Source organism: Ursus maritimus, unplaced genomic scaffold, assembly GCF_017311325.1.
Source record: "Ursus maritimus isolate PB19 unplaced genomic scaffold, ASM1731132v1 scaffold_25, whole genome shotgun sequence".
Lineage (NCBI taxonomy): Eukaryota > Metazoa > Chordata > Mammalia > Carnivora > Ursidae > Ursus > Ursus maritimus.
The window spans coordinates 28252423-28269027 of record NW_024425008.1 but is presented as its reverse complement, the minus strand read 5'-3'; the positions used below and the strand labels follow the sequence as shown (position 1 = coordinate 28269027).

Below are 16605 nucleotides of genomic sequence, written 5' to 3'. Positions count from 1 at the left end.
ACATTGTCAGAATCAAATACCAAATGTAGAGAATGTGGACCAAAGAATAGCTCAGTTATTTTAAAGCACTATTGCTATTACTATAAAAATCATAATCATTTTAATATTGAAATTTCGGTTTTCCTTTTAAAATTATGATTTTGGTCTGGTTGCATAGGCCGGCAAATAATATTTGTTTAGTTTTTTAAAAAATTTAATCCATTGCTTTTATGTCTTGCATCATTGGGTGTTTTCATTATAAGCTGTCTGCACATAAGCATCATGTCTAAAATGAAGACCACATTTGTGTCCTTGCAAAATCTGTGCTTGTTCTAAAAGGTTATGCTGATTATAGTAACCCCTGCTTGGAAATAATCAGTAGGTATTTAAAGGTAGAATATTAGACTTTTTTCCCCATGGAGTTATGGTTGGTTTACTATCTATTAATGTAAGGAAAGTTTTTACTTTAAGCTTTTTGGGGTTTTTTGGATTAGAAAAAATTTTGTGTTCTGTAAATCCTAAATATGGTTGAATGAAAAGTCGTGTTCGTGTTAAATAGAAACGTCTGTTATTTTTATGGGACAGTGATAGTTCTCTTCCTCCTGAGGGATGTCTTTTTCTTTGAGAATGCATATTTTATTCTCGTGCTGTGAGACTGAGAAGTCCTGATGCTCCTCTCTTTTCACCTTTGCTCTTGTCTCTTAGTGTGGCCGTCACCAGGTCCAGAGACGTGCCTTCCTTTGGACCTCCCATCCCCAAAGGGGTCACTTTCCCTAAGTCAAATGTGTTCAGGGACTTCCTTTTGGCCAAAGTGATTAATGCAGAGAACGCTGCTCACAAATCAGAAAAGTTTCGGGCCATGGCAACCCGGACCCGCCAGGAGTACCTGAAAGATCTGGCAGAAAAGAATGTCACCAACACCCCTATAGACCCGTCTGGCAAGTTCCCATTCATCTCTCTGGCCTCCAAGAAGAAGGAGAAGTCTAAGCCATACCCAGGAGCCGAGCTCAGTAGCATGGGGGCCATTGTGTGGGCTGTCCGGGCCAAAGACTACAACAAGGCCATGGAAATCGACTGCCTGTTGGGGGTCTCCAACGAGTTCATCGTGCTCATCGAGCAGGAAACCAAGAGTGTGGTTTTCAACTGCTCCTGCAGAGATGTGATAGGGTGGACCTCAACTGACACCAGCCTCAAAATCTTCTATGAGCGAGGAGAATGCGTCTCGGTGGAGAGTTTAATTAGTAATGAGGACATCAAGGAGATTGTCAAAAGGTTGCAGGTGAGTATTTTCCTTCCACTTCCCCACGTTCAGTTTCCCTTTCCTGACGCCCTCAGTGCAGACTAGAAGTAAGTTCCTGAAGTCGGTGCTATTTTATCAGCTCCTCTGAAAACTCCCTGGATGATAGGAAGCGACCTGGAGTTTATGTGACACTTGTTTTCCATCGTTTTTCAGAAGGAAAAGTAGAACAAGTGGGAGAAGACACGTTTGCCGTGGTTTGTGCTGGAAACCACGTGCGTGTGACCTGATCCCACTGCCTTGGTGGCTGGCGAGGTGGCCCAGCCAGGCTGCCTTAGTTGTTGAGAAGAATTGTTCAAGCATCTGCTCCCTTGAATTTTTTAAGGGCGAAGCGAGTAGCGGAATACGGTCTCTTGGCTGCCAGCTCCCTGTAGGTCTCTGTTAGAGGTTTCCTTGTAAGCTCAGGGAAGCCATTGAGTTCTTTGGACACAACAAGTATGTTCTTTTTGGCCTAATGAATGGAGGGTAGTGAAGGGGAAGTAACCAGATGCTCTTCAGCCGGCAGTGGGGCATTCAGCAGTCGCCCTGCTTGCAGTGTTTTCCCAGCGCCCTGTCCGCCACTTAACACCCTGTGGCGTTCAACCGTGATTTCTTTTGTTTCCTTGTCCAGTTTGTGTCCAAAGGTTGTGAATCGGTGGAGATGACTCTGCGAAGGAATGGGCTAGGACAGCTCGGCTTCCACGTCAACTACGAGGGCATCGTGGCGGATGTGGAACCGTACGGCTATGCCTGGCAGGCAGGGCTGAGGCAGGGCAGCCGGCTGGTGGAGATCTGCAAGGTGGCCGTGGCCACCCTGAGCCATGAGCAGATGATCGATCTCCTGAGAACATCCGTCACGGTGAAGGTCGTCATCATCCCCCCGCACGAGGACTGCACCCCACGGAGGTAGGGCTGAGTTGGCAGCTGGGGCCCTGGGAAGCCAAGGCCGGGTTTGTGTGCCGTTAAGCACATCTCCTGCAGGGTGGGGGAGTCGGGTGCTGGGCAGTGTGTCGGGTTACACGCGGTGCTGGAAGTGCCATCCGTGGAAAGTCTGACTCGGGACGTGGCTCCCTGGTCTGTGGCAAGAGCAGCTGGAAAGAGTGACTGACTTGGATTCTTCCCAGGATTTACATCTGTGGACTTATAAGCTTGCCAGTACAGACAGAGAAGTCTGGGGATACCCATCTTAAATAATCCTGTGCGGTAACTAAGAAACATGCAGTGTGTAATATTCGAAGACACAGCAACACACACTGTCAGGCTTACCGACACTCTTACTCATCATTCTGTCAGAATTCAGAGTGCCCTTTTGACCCCTGCTCCCTCATTCTGGAGCGCTGGACGTGACTTAGCAGGCGTTCTCTTAACTGCATCTGTGTGTGTGTCGGGAATTGGCTTCAACTGAGCTGGTCCTGCGCGTGCTGCTTTGGCAGTTGGGTCCCCAGCCCTTTCGCAGAGGGAAGCCCGGGAGCTCCCTGTCCCTCCTAGCTCCTGCCAAGCCAGCAGCACGCTTGAAAATTTAATTTCTTGGTCTCTGGGGAGGTTTCTTGATGGAACAAATTTAATCAACTGTTTCTTTTCTCCTTTGGGCATGTCCGTGCTATTTTTACTAGTTTTTTGCAATCTGTTAATTCGCTTTCAGCCCATTATTGTCTAAGAGTTTCTCTTAAGCTTTGGCAATTAATTCTTAGGCCTTCTAAAGCCAAAACATCCTTAGCCTGTTTTTTTCCCTCAAAACATGACCTGTCCTGCACCTGGGCTGTCATGGATTCTTGAACAGTGGATGGTATAATGTGTAAACCGTTATAATGGGTTATTTGTGTCCTTTAAAAAGTGAGCACAGCGACAACCTACCTACATGTGCTTCAGCTCTTCAGAGCAAATGTTGCAGACCAGTCAGGCGCTCAAGGTGGTGTTTCTGGATGCTGCTTACTGCCCAGACGGCCCAGAGACTAGGTGCCTCTTTCAGAATATGGTGAACTCCCTCTGTCTAATAGTTTCAAGAACGGCTCCCTTTTGGATGACTGGATTTTTCTGGAAACCAAAATATGTATCCAGAACTTTTTATTTCAGCTATTTTGGGGGTATGGGGGATATTCTGAAATTGCCTTACACACTGCCCTGCCTTAGTTAGCCAGGTGTTTTTGGGTTTCCTCAAGCACATCGTCATTAGTGTTAAACATTTGCTGAACTGGGAGTCAGGAATGACTCTGGAGGTGAGGTGCTTAGGTCCTTACAACACTCTCCAGCTGCTCTGTGCTCCTTCTCTGGTCCTTCTGTCTTCTGTTCCTTGGTCTCGCCTTCACATTGTCTGCTTGATTGTTTCTCAATAGGCAGCTATAAACCGGAGCAGATAACCAAGCTTTGTAACTTGTCGACCTTAATTACAGTACGGAATTAACGACACTGGTCTAAGGACTAGTGGTCTGACCATGAGTCCATAGATGGCGTGGCGCCATCTTGTCTGCTCAGAGACCTTTCCCCTGGCTTCTAGGCTCCTCCCCAGTTTGTATGGGGTGGAGGAGGATGGGAATAGGAGCGCGTGAGTGTGAATATGTGATGAGTGGCTGGGCAACATTCCTGACGTTTAATTGTGCCCGGGTCAGAAGGCCCGACTCCGGATCGATAGGTCTGTGGTAGGAGGTGGCTTATCCACGGCAGTATACTAAGCCAGATACGTCTTCTGTGGTGTGTTGGTAAAAACAACCAGCATATGCTGAGGATTTAATTTGCCGGGTTGGAAAAAACACTTTTACGTGGATTAGTGCTTTTAATCCTTATAACAACCTTATGAGGTAACGGTGTTAGTATTATTCCTATGTAAAGGAAACCAAGACTCAGGTTAGTAACTTTCCAAGCTCATCTGGCAAATTTAGGTCTCACTTGCGAATCCGAGCTCTTCACTATTCCTTTGTAGGCTTGGGGCACAAATCCTATTTTACACGCCAGCACAAGCAGGGGCCTGCCGGTACGTTGGCTTTCTGCTGAAGAACAGAGCCTTGATTTGTAGCATTTGCTGATTCCCATGCTGTCAGTATTGCTTCTGTGGTCGGTTTCAAGCTCCCAGCGTGATGGCGCTGAACTGAGTTGGGATAGATGCTCACCGTGTGGTCCTGCGAGCCAAGACAGGCCGCCCGCTGCACCCCGCGAATGAACGAGCGTGTTGTCTTCATCCTCTAGCCCCGCTGCCGGGACGCTCGTTGCCACTCTCCTAGCCAGTGGAGCTGGCAGTGACGGGACAGAGAGGTGTTAGGAACCCGCCCCCGGTTGGGCGTAGAATGGGGGGCTGGGATGAGGGGTGGGTGCCGCGCGCAGCCCCGCGCCTGGTAGGCACACTCTGTGCCTTTCACACGACAGGTTCCTTCCGAAAAGCCCCAGTCACAGCTTCTGGGCAGGTGTGAAATGGTGCCGTGGATGCCACTGGAGGACTGGAAACCCTGCTTTCCCCTTCCCTCCTTTAGAAACAACTTCTCAAAGAACAGTGGAAGCATGAACACCTTGCTGTAATTTCCAACAAAATAAGATAATGCTCTTCTGTCATTTTTCTCTCCTTCACACTTCACACTCCCACTGCTGTTTTCCTAGCAACTGATTACTCTGTTCTTTGACTAGTCACTCTCTTCTTTGTCAGCTGTTCCTGCAGCTCCAGCGTGAGGAAATGGGCCTCCTCCAGGCCGCCTGTCCCACAGCCCCTCAGCTGCCTGCTTCTCTGGTAGGGGGGTGGGGGGGCAGGGTCCTAAGGGGTCACAGGCGCCTGACGTGCTGACCGGACATAAATACAAACACCCGTGTGTGTTCACATGGGAGAGTCCTTAGTTTTGAAAAGGCAGGGGGTTTTTTTTGTTTGTTTGTTTTAATGAAAACAATCTAACAGCAACATGGGGCTTAAATTATAAAAGTGAAATAGGGCTCTTTTCCCTGTTCTTGGGATATAAGCAGGTCCTCTATGAATTGCTTTCACACCAAAGTTGTTTTTAAGGGAAGAAAGGACAGGGGAAGTGAAGTAAAATTCCTGAGTGCCTGCTATGTATTGGGCATTAACAACAACAACAAAAGTCTTCCGTTTCCATTGAAACAATGAGGAGAAGGAGGTTTGGAGAGGTTCCGTGGCTGCCCAGCGAGCAAGCAGGACGAGCGAGAGGGAGCGAGAGTGACCACCCGCCACAGGCCATCCTGTCCTGCAGAAGCAGCCTCCACCGGAAGCGGGAGTGAGGGGTCCAACATCAGGAGGGGCCCCTCACCCCCGCCAGACCTTGACTGCCCAGTGCTGGAGCCCGTGACCCGCCTTTATCTGGTGGTGCCTGCGACCTCTGGAGCCTCAGCAGCCGTGCCCTTGGCGAGATGAAAAACACCCTGCCAGCAATTTCACCCACATCAAATCATGATGTTCTGAACGGTGTTGTGCAGGGGTAGTGGACCTTCCTTCTGTGGAGGGCCCCTAGCCTACAGCTTCTGAAGAAAGCAATCAAGGACCATTCAGAGGAAGAGCTAAAAACAAACAAGTTACATAAAAGGACCAAATTACTTTTTAAGTAGAACAGATCAGAGTTTTGTCTTCATTTTAAAACACAAGTATTCAAAATGCAAAAGCATACTGCTTTGGAACCAGAAAGGCTGTGGGAGTTCATCGGGTTCAGATCACTCATCTTTCAGGCAGAGAGCTTTGGTGCAAAGGGGTTAGGTATTTTTTCCAAACCCAGATCACATGGCCTGTTAGGGCCCTAGCTGTCCTCAGACATCTGACTTGGCTGATTCAAGAGTCCAGTGTGGAGATGGTCTGTTGGGCGTGCTGTACAATGAGACAGCCAGTGAGAGAGGGAACACAAGCAGGGGGAGCGGGAGAGGAAGAAGCAGCAGGCTCCTAGCGGAGGAGCCTGATGTGGGGCTCGATCCCAGAGCACCAGGATCACGCCCTGAGCCGAAGGCAGACACTTAATGACTGAGCCACCCAGGCGCCCCTTCTATCTGTATTCTTAGTGTTGAAAGGAAAAAGGGGAGAGCAATGGATCATCAGAACATAAAGGAGAAAGAAAGAATAAAAAGGCTGAGAAAGAGAGTAGGGAGAAGGAGTGGCCTTTCAACTACCAGAGTTTTATCGTGTTGCCATGTGTCTCTTAGGCCCGAAATACTGAAACCGTAATTCCTGTGGCCCATCGCTCGTTACAGATTGTTGTTTTCCACTTTGTGGTAGACCGTGGTGCGTGAGATGAGTAGTCCCTAGACGTGAAGAAGTCTGGGGACTTGGAGTAGATGTATTGTTCAGTTAGTGATGAAGGCTAACCTCCACGTAGGTTAATCCTGTGAGCTCAGATCCTGGCTGTGCCACTTCCTAGCTGTGCAGTCTCGGGCAGATTAATCTCTCCTGGCCTCCGTTTCTTCATCTAAAAAAGTGGAGATAATGACAGCGCCTGCCTCGGAGCTGTTGTGGCGCTGCCAGATTGTCCGTGTTCGTTACTGTTCAACACCGCGTTTACTCGAATGGCACAATACAAATCCTTCTGTGAATTTTCATGTGGGTCACTAAAAGCCAGCTCTTATCCTTGTTCTTCAGTGTACAGCCCACTTCTTGACTCCATGTATCATTCTCGTATTTCCAGAGATAAGTAAGCGACGGGAGGCTGGTGGGTGGGCTGTCCCATCACGGACGGCAGCGAGACTGGCGAGTTGGCCGAGGTGCAGCGGATCTGCTGTTCTTGCTCTCTCGGAATGAGTCTTCTCTCCCCGCTGAGGCTTGATCGTCCTGCATCCTGTTATCATCGCCTGTGCAGGAGATTTCTTGCGACACCTGAGAGGTGGTAGAAATGAAATACAGACGGAGAGAAGACCAAGTCTTCGGCTCCCGGGGTCTTTTAACTGGTTTTAGTATGAAATGTTACGTAGCTTCAGAGACTATTTCAAAGAGTTTTTGAACTAGAAGAGAGTTCAGCGATTACCAATTCCAAATCTTTCATTTCCAAATCTTTCATTTCCCAAAGAAGCTCAGGCCCCAGAGATGAAGGCAGCTTGTCTGTTTCAGGGGACATTGTATTTGTTTCTGTCATCGTTATTTATGTATCACTGTCTGCCGTGAGGCAGCCTGTGCCTGTAAAGGTGCACGTACAGGACCAGGGAGTTAAAACCCAGCAAGAGAATCTGTCAGAGGGAGGGGTGTGCTAAAGGGGAAACACGGCCTGCGGGAACATTTTTGAAAAGTTGGTGCCCAGCGATGGCAATGTTCTGTGCCTGTGCTGGTTGCTGGCAGCCAACGGAAGGATGGAAGGTTGGAAGATATGTATATGTATATGCTGGATAAATGACATGCCTCTTTGGATTTACAGGGTAAGATGGACCAGTGCTGAGGGGAAGCAAAAGCTGTCCTGACTTTGAGGTGGAGGGAAGTTTTCCCATGGATTATTGCAAGTTTTTATTACTGCCCCTTTTGCAAGCTGCAACATTCTTGCATTATATTTATAGACCCGGAGCACAAGTTACTGTATAGTACGCCATATATGGTCAGAAATGGAAGACTTCAAACCGTACTACACTAATTCCTCTATTAAGAACCAAAAAAGCATTGCAGCTTTTTTGTCAGAACGATCAGATCCAAGCTAGAAATTATGTCAAAGGCTGAGGTGACATTCCCTCCTATCAGAGAAAAGGTTTATTATATAAGAAGTCATTAGCTGCTAGAAGCCATGTCAGATGTGCCATAAAGCAGTGTTTTGCAAACTGCGGGCTGTAACTCCTGAGTGGATCATGAAATCCAGTCAGGAGCTGCATGCAGTGTGTTCCTTTAATGGAACGGGTTAGCACGGAATACCGCAGAACGGAAGCGTGTGCGTGCGCGTGTGTGTATTTGTGGCTGGGCTGCATCACAGTGTAAAATGTCTTTCTTACTGGGCTCATGGTCCCAAAAGTTTGAAAGCGACTGTCACCAGTGCTTCTAAGGGGTACAGCGGAGCCTTGGCGGAGGGTCAGATTAAGGTTGACTTAGGTCTTTAGGGAATCAGGAGGAGTGGTAAGAAAACTCTAAGGAAAGGTGCCTGCTGGAGACTGGGGCTGAGACTGAGCGGGCACGGACCCCAGCAAATGCACGCGCCTCAGAAGTGGCCCTTCTCAAAACCCGCGTCTCTCACGAGGTGTGGGAGAGGGCGCAGTGTGGCGTGCGCACAATGAGACACGCACACAAGGTCCTGAGATGGTGACGCCTTCCACTGTGCTGCTTCCCCCACCAACACAAGCCCGTTTCCCAAATCAAGACCCAGTCTTTGGGGGCGCCTGGGTGGCACAGCGGTTAATCGTCTGCCTTCAGCTCAGGGCGTGATCCCGGCGTTCCGGGATCGAGTCCCACATCAGGCTCTTCCGCTATGAGCCTGCTTCTTCCTCTCCCACTCCCCCTGCTTGTGTTCCTTCTCTCGCTGGCTGTCTCTCTCTGTCGAATAAATAAATAAAATCTTTAAAAAAAAAAAAAAAAAAAAAACCCAGTCTTTGGCCCCGTGCTGTGCGGTCAGGAGCCACAGGTTGCCTGTGGCCGAGGGGCCCTTGTCACGTGGCTAGTCTGAAGTGAGGGACGTGCTGTATGTATAAAATACACACCAAATTTAGATGAATGTCCCTCATCTTCTTGTTTTTATATTGATTTCTTGATTACTATTCAAATGACACGTCTTAGATATATTACATTAAATAAAAAATTAATTTCACCTGTTCCTCTTACTTTTTTCATGTGGCTGCTAGCTCGCATCATGTGTCTAGTGGACAGCACTGTTTGGACTCTTTCCTCTGTCTCTGAAGTGTTTCATCATCACTCTTAACCCTTCCTTTCCCAGTCCCCACCTGCAGCTCAGTGTTTGAAATTCCTTTAAGCAAGAAAGTCTTTTTTTTTTTTTTTTTTTTTTGCTTAGTAATGAAATCCAGGTGCACAGTGTGAGTTAATGCTTTAGTGGGCATAGGTTTTTCTTAGTAATTTGTCAATCAGTCAAGTTAATAGACTGAACCTTCCTTGGTGGTTTGGGTAAAGGGAATGGAGAGTGGGTTCCACATTCCCTAAGGTTTGGGGGCCCACCAAAAAAGGGGGCTCAAGCAACAGAAAGACATTAGGGCCTGACATCAATTCCACTCAGGTTGCTACGTGGGGCCAGCCCTGCAGTGGGAGGTTTCTGGCTGGGGTGGTGAGGGGGCGTGAGGGGAGTCTGATTTCAGATTATGCTTTTGTTCCTTGGTGATTTGATAATTGCAGAATTTCTATAATTGGCCTTTTGTTTTCTCCCTCTGAGCTAAATTTGGCTCTCATTTTGGATTTCAAAAATTTGTCCCCACTTAATTTTTTGACTATTAAGATCCCAAACAAATTCAATACCTTTTTAGATCCCCTCATGACACTCATTGAAGGGTGCATGAAGCTGAGTGCTTGCTTCCTTTGAGGCCTGGTCTTAGGGTCCTGCTGCGCTGCGCTGCCGGCCTGGCGGCCTTCCCTCCTCGGGCCTCATACTGACTCTGTTCTTACCCGCCCCCTCCCCTCACCGGGATGACTCGGGGTCTCACTGTTTTTTCAAGACTCCATCATATCTCAGACTCCATAGTTGAGACTGAGCGAGGGAAAATATGCCAGTATAATACTTCCTGGGGTTCTGGTTCTTGAAAGGACAGTTCAAGTAGAGGGCCCAATGATTACAAGACAGTTTGAAACAAAGGATGAAGTGTTTGATCCACTTTAACTGTTAATGAGAATCAGTGTGATTCCACCCACAAGAAAAAAACAATATTAATTTTTCTTCTTTCTGTGCCCTTAATAGGAGTTGCTCTGAAACCTACCGCACACCAGTGATGGAATACAAAATGAATGAAGGGGTTTCATACGAATTCAAGTTTCCCTTCCGAAATAATAACAAATGGCAGAGGAATGCCAACAAGGGGCCTCATTCACCTCAAGTCCCCTCCCAGGTGCAGAGTCCCATGACCTCGAGGCTGAATGCTGGGAAAGGAGATGGGAAGATGCCTCCTCCAGAAAGAGCCGCCAACATCCCTCGCAGCATCTCCAGTGACGGGCGCCCACTGGAGAGGCGGTGAGTGTGCCTTCAGAGGTTCGATCTGAATCTCAGCCCCAGATTTAAAGAGCACCAGACCCACAAGCACTAGCTTTAGGTCTTCCTGTATTTTACTAGAAATCAGGAATTGTGGGGCGCCTGGGTGGCCCAGCCAGTTAAGCATCCGACTCTTGATTTTAGCTCAGGTCATGACCTGTTGAGTACCATGTTGGCTTCACGCTGGGCATGGAGCCTGCTTAAGATTCTCTCTCTCCCTCTCCCTCTGCCCCCCTTCCTCCTCTCTAAAAAGAAGAAGGAAAAAAAAGAGAGAAATCAGGAATGGAAACAGAAAGGTGCGTGCCCTGGTGGCTTCCAAGCATGGTAGCATTCTAAAGCCATAAGGGTGCATGAGGATATACTCCAACAAAGCATTCGCTCTGAGTAACATATTTGTGCTTTGCTCTTTCATTTCCATGTGATAGCAACAGAATCTGTCACTGCACGCTTAGCACTGGCAACATGGGTTAGAACTTGGCAGACTCTTCGAGAGGACATTGACCATATTACCATCTTTGACAGTCTTTGTCTTTTGGGGAGAAGTGATATGATAGTAGCAAAAGAATGCAAGGTTTTGATTGAGTGTCTGTGTCACTTTGTTAATAAAGACTGTAAAAAATTTTTAAATGATAGCACTGCAAATTACCTATGCTAACGAAGGAGACAGTTGGCTTTAAGACGATAGTCTCCCGCTAGAAGAAGCTAGCTTCTTTCTGTGCACTGTCCTTCCCTCATCACTTCTGCTTGTCTTGATCACATCTCAGAATGTTTTCGTGGCCCCCACCCTGGAGAAGGATCGGGAATCCCCAGAACTGGGGAGAAGTCTCTGTTCCAGGAGCTGTGTGGGGCAGAAGGAAGGTGGGGGCCAAAACGTGAGTCTAGCTCAACGGAGCAGCAGAAACAGGGTGCCAAGGAAAATGGGCCCCAGCTATGCTTCAGTAGTCATTGATTGGTTCAGATTGGGAGCAGAAAGCTGGAGGTTTTAAACACCTTTCCTAGGTTTTAAAAACTGTTTCTTGTCTTGGTTTGACTTTTGTGCTTTTATGTGTTTTATGCACTCTCGCATAAAACATTGTCACTTAACTAGCTCGGAAATATTAGGCTGTCATGTAGAAATAATTTATAGACAGCAACAACAACAAACTAGTTGTCCTTCTAAACTTCCTCACTTAATCCTGGAGCTCTACTTGCGGAACTTTACTGTTTATCCCAATAGACGATTCCCCCCAGAGTGGCTCCTGTCCCATCTGGACTCCTCTAGTTTTCATCATTTTTGAGGAGGAAAACATCCAGGAGATCTCTGAATCAACTCTTTGTTCTCCACATTGCAAACCTGGCTCTCCCCGAGTGCGTGTGAACTGGAATTCACGATTTGGCCCACATTTTGAAAGATGGACCGTAGGAACTCATTGTTTGGAGAAGGACCTCAGTGCTGTTTTCTTTCTCTTTCAAGACAATCATGAGACTTTTATAAGTTATATTGTTTTGTGCGATTTTCTTTATACAATATTGCATGTAATAAAAGAGCAGGGTATATTTTGATTCTGTGCTGAATTTAATTTCTGCAACAGACACTAAAGCCTGACCTCAAAAGTGGAAATATTCCTTGTAGCTAATTATCACCTTATGAGGCTCGCAGCTTTTAGTGCTAGAGAATGCATCAGCTCCCTAATTTCCAGACAGAGCTCTTTGAGTTCGAAGGTGATTTCTGAGGGTACTCGTGTCTGCTGTGCATCTTAACCACTACCAGTCCCCCACCCCTGGGGGACGGGGAATCTGAGTGCTCTCCCTGGAAGACCATCAGCGTAGCCCCGGGACCCTCCAGGCTTTCCAGATGAAAGTGGCAGGAGTGAGGTCGCCAGGGGTTTTCAGAGAAATTTAACCTCTAGTCAATTTCAGTTATCTTTAGGACATCGGACTGATACGTCAGATCTTGTGACGGAGGGTTTACGTGGCCTGTAAAATCTCAGCTCTGCGTATGCAGGATATCCGGGTTATTTGGCTCACCTTCCTTTGAAATACGTGGTAGTTAGATAGTCTTCCTCTGTGGAAACTTAAGAGTTCGATTTCCTATCCCATCATTGCTCGCTTTCAGTTACATTATTTCTTTTTTTAAGTTTTAACCCGGAGTCGCAACAGAAGGTGCTGTTGGAGAACCTTTGTGTTGCTGCCGTTTCAGTAGAACAGACTCAGGCCATTCATCAGGAATACTTCCAGAGTCCTCCAGGAACAACCAAGTTCGTAGATTTACCCGGAAGTATCATTTTCTCCCTGAAACGTAGTAAAATGTTACTGGAAGGCATCCCCTCATGGTGTTACCGAGAACAGAACACCTTACCAAGGTGGGGGAGGGAGGCTCCTGGCTGCCGGGCTCTCCTTGTCCATTCGGCCTTCCCCTTCCTACCAGTGCTGCCCCGGGTGCCATTTGCATTTGTTCCTGGGTGGTCTGTCAAGTGCGACTCCTTTCAGATGAGTTGCAGATGGTCAGAATAAATGCCAGGGTCTGCCATACCTTCCTGGTATGCCATGAGCCTAACACTGAGACCGGAGTACTGCCTTTACGTAATTTTCGTTCCATTTACTTTCCTCCCCAACGCGAGGCAAGTTGTGCTGAACTGTAGAGAAACCAGCTGTCTTTAAGCTGAAGCCGGCAGCCCTCTCACGTGTGCACGGCCCACATTGGCTACACAGATCTGCCTGCCTCATTCACCGTGCGTTCCAGCCTGGTTCACTTTGGATGAAAAGACCAATTTACTGCCTGGAGAAGCCTAGTTTTTCTCGCATTTTTACGCAAGATCCCAGACTTAAATGTCATTAGGAAGATTTTTTTTTTAAATACTTGTGGAACAGATTTTTCCTTTTTCCTTTAAAACCAAGGGCATGATTTTTATAACATACCAAAATGTGTTGGTGTTTGAAGTTTCTAATAAGAATTATTTCACTGAATTGTGGTCTGAATACATTGTTGAGAGAAACCGATACAGTAAAAACAGAGGATTCATTTGCCATCTAAATAGACTAAAGTCTGCTTCTCTTTGGCTTAAATATGCGCGCTTTATGCTCTCCAGGTGGCCTGTTGAGTACAGAATTTTATAGTGTTTGTGGGAGTAGTAGTTATTAACAGAATTAATATTTACTCAACAAAAATAGGTAATATGACGCAAAAATATCAGTATTTTGGCCTCAAATTTAACTAGAGTAACGGTAGAATTGGAACTAAAATATCTGCTATAACGCATTGAACTTATCACATTACTGTGTTTAAACCTAGTGTGGGGTCAGTCATAAAGCCCTGATGTGTGTTCATATGCTCAGAAAAGTTTAGCTATTTCAGGGGCTTTGCCAAACAGCAGGCATCTTAGCATAAGGAATTTTCCTTACTCTCTCTCCTTTTTTTTTTTTTTTTTTTTTTTTTAGTTGAAGCCTCACCATCCTTTGTGCAAATATTTGGTGTTGGAACGTAACCAGTGTTGGTACTTTTAAGCTGTACCTGGATGCCACTATTCCCCGTGTCTGCTGCTTTTAGCTCTGAGCAGCTGGGGAAGCACATCCCCCCTTCGGAGGTGAAGGCTGGCTGCGTGTGTAGCCTCCCTGTGCCCTCTCAGCAGACACCAGCCCCCCACAGAGAGCATGCCGGTCCTGCGCCCGTTCAGTCTTCGTTTTTAAGGAGATGCTCTCTGAGTTTATTTCAACAGCCCACAGCGGCCTCCGCTGTCATTGTGTGCTTTGACATAAAGCAAGCGCCCATTTAATCCCTTAGCTGTGGTTAGACGTTTCAGGGCTTGCACGTTCCACATGCCGTCTGCCTGGATCATAGTTGTTTGGCTTGAGTTGAGGACCCCTCAGTCCTAGAACTTTAGAGCTTCACTGGGATTGCTCCAGCCACATCCCCAACCTCTCTGTTTCTAGAGCTAAAGCCACTGGATGTGATGGTCTTCAGTTTATCTGACACCATTAGCCGCTCCCTCCTTCACACTCCTTTTCCCTGTCTTCCAAAACTTCACTCTTGATTTTTTTTGGTCAGCTCTTTGCTCCTGTGTCATCGCCTGCCCCCCCCCCCAAAGTGTGTGTCTTCCATGACGGCTTCGTTTTTATCTTCATCCCATGCCGTCCGATGCCTCGGGTGGCGCGTTTATGTCAGCAACGTGGGCCATCACCCATGTGTGGGCGGTTCCTCAGTGGTGTATCCCAAGGACCGGCTACAAATTCTGGCATTGTCATGGGCCCGCAATCAGTTTTTTTTATTTTTTATTTTTTTTTTATAATAATATTTTTTATTATATTATGTTAGTCACCGTACAGTACATCCCTGGTTTTTAATGTAAAGTTCCATGATTCATTAGTTGCGTATAACACCCAGTGCACCATGCAATACGTGCCCTCCTTACTACCCATCACCAGCCTATCCCAATCCCCCACCGCCCCCCCGAAGCCCTCAGTTTGTTTCTCAGAGTCCATAGTCTCTCATGCTTCATTCCCCCTTCTGATTACCCCCCCTTTATTTATCCCTTTCTTCTCCTACTGATCTTCCTACTTCTTATGTTCCATAGAGTTTTTTTAAACTTTATTTAGTAATTAAACCAATAAGCAAAAGAACTTACTTAAAGAAGTAGTAGGAACAGGAGTAAATCAATTCAGGAGAAAATAAATCCATTGTTTCACTCTTCTTTATTGTGGTATAATATGCATGACCTGAAATTTACCATTTCAACGGTTTTTAAGTGTAGGGCTCTGTGGCGTTTATTCATAGTGTTGTGCAAGCCTCCCACCATCCATCTCCAGAACCTCTTCATCTAGCAGAATGGAGACTGTCCCCATTAAACAGTCACTTCCCTCCCTGCACCCCTCCCCACCCCTGGTGACCATTCTACTTTCTGTCTCTATGCCTTTGACTACTTATGTAAGTCGAATCACAAAATACTTGTCCTCTTAGGACCGGTTATTTCACTTTAACAAAGTGCCTTCGAGGTTCATCTGGGTTGGAGTATCCGTCCTGTCTTCGTGCGGGCTGCTATAGCAAAACTCCACTGGCCGGGTGGCTTAAACAGGAGAGGTGACTTCTCAAGGCTCTGGGGGCTGGGACTCCAAGGTCAAGGCACCAGCAGATAGAGTTCCAGATGAGAACCCTCTTTCCGGCTTGCAGACAGCAACTGGCAGAGAGAAGGAATCTCTGGTTTCTCTTTTCCTCCTTACCAGGGCATTGATCCCATTGTGGGGGCTCCACTTTCATGACCTTATTTATGACTAATCACCCCCAGGGGCCCCCCTCCGAAAGCATTACGGTGGGGGTTAGTGCTTCAACGCGTGCCTTTGGTGGGGAGGACATACATTCAGTCCATGACATTTCCTTTTGAAGGCTGAACAATATTCCATTCTGTGTAGATGCCCCATTCTACGTTTATCCATTCATCCTTCAGTGGACACTTGATAAATCAGTTTATTTTTATAAGAATTTGAAGAACAGTAGAAATGAAGCACTCAGTAGTCTGAGAAAGCTATAGAATTAGAGCTGGATTTAAGTAGACTTCCTTGAGTTTTGTTGGCTAAGCTTCGAATACTCCTATTTTAAAAGTGTATTGCTGGTAAAACTGTCTCAGATCGACTCAAAGTGAAATGTGAGTTGTTCTTGATTGAATTTCCTATAAAAGCTTTCAGTTTAGTTGAAACCGAATTATGGTATTGTATTTATTGGCCAAGATGAGGAGGAAAAGCAGAGGGCCATACCTGACTTAAACTCACTGGGCTCTTAAGGCTGCTTTTCCCCCAGCTCTCCAAAGGAGCTGGCGTCCCGTGGCATCCACACTGGGATTAGAGTTAGAGGGGATGCAGGCTCACACGTTCAGACTATAGTGCAGTGATGTTTCCTACTTAAGTGTTCAGGAAACGGGCGCAGTGCTGGAGCTCCTCATACCCCCCTGTTCCCTTTCCTTTATGCATTCCAGACAGACCCCGGGAATGAGGTGCTCCAGCATGGCCCCCAGCTCAGGCTCTCCAAGTGCTTGGAAGTCACTCCTCGGGCTTGCTAAGGAACTGTCGTGCACTCCGCCCAGACAAATGTCCCCAGAGGGCTTCCCGCCTACAGGGGCCACCAGTGTAGCAGTGTGAACCACCGGAAAACTCCCAGAGGTCAGAAGTGCAGAGGCCTTGGTTTGCATCCCAGGCCCATCACTGGGGAGCGCTGTGACAGTGGGCAGTTCCTTGTCCCCTCTGTACTGCAGGGTGCTGAGAATCAAATGGGCACCAGCCCCAGCCCCCAGAGTTGATGTGAAGATTGAGGCAGTATGGTTA

General features: G+C 47.2%; 1 protein-coding gene across 11 annotated transcripts in view; it reads left to right on the top strand.

Moving 5' to 3' along the window:
* SIPA1L1 (signal induced proliferation associated 1 like 1) overlaps positions 1–16605 on the top strand; it is a 371790-nt gene that overhangs the window by 299512 nt on the left and 55673 nt on the right. For all 11 annotated transcript variants that reach the window (XR_005837672.1, XR_005837671.1, XR_005837673.1 and 8 more), the window contains 3 exons: positions 685–1258; positions 1887–2161; positions 10030–10299. Coding sequence is in view for 8 of the 11 variants with exons in the window: in XM_040641706.1 (XP_040497640.1) it covers positions 685–1258; positions 1887–2161; positions 10030–10299 (1119 nt within the window). In the remaining 3 variants the exon portion in view is untranslated. The remainder of the gene's footprint in view (positions 1–684; positions 1259–1886; positions 2162–10029; positions 10300–16605) is intronic.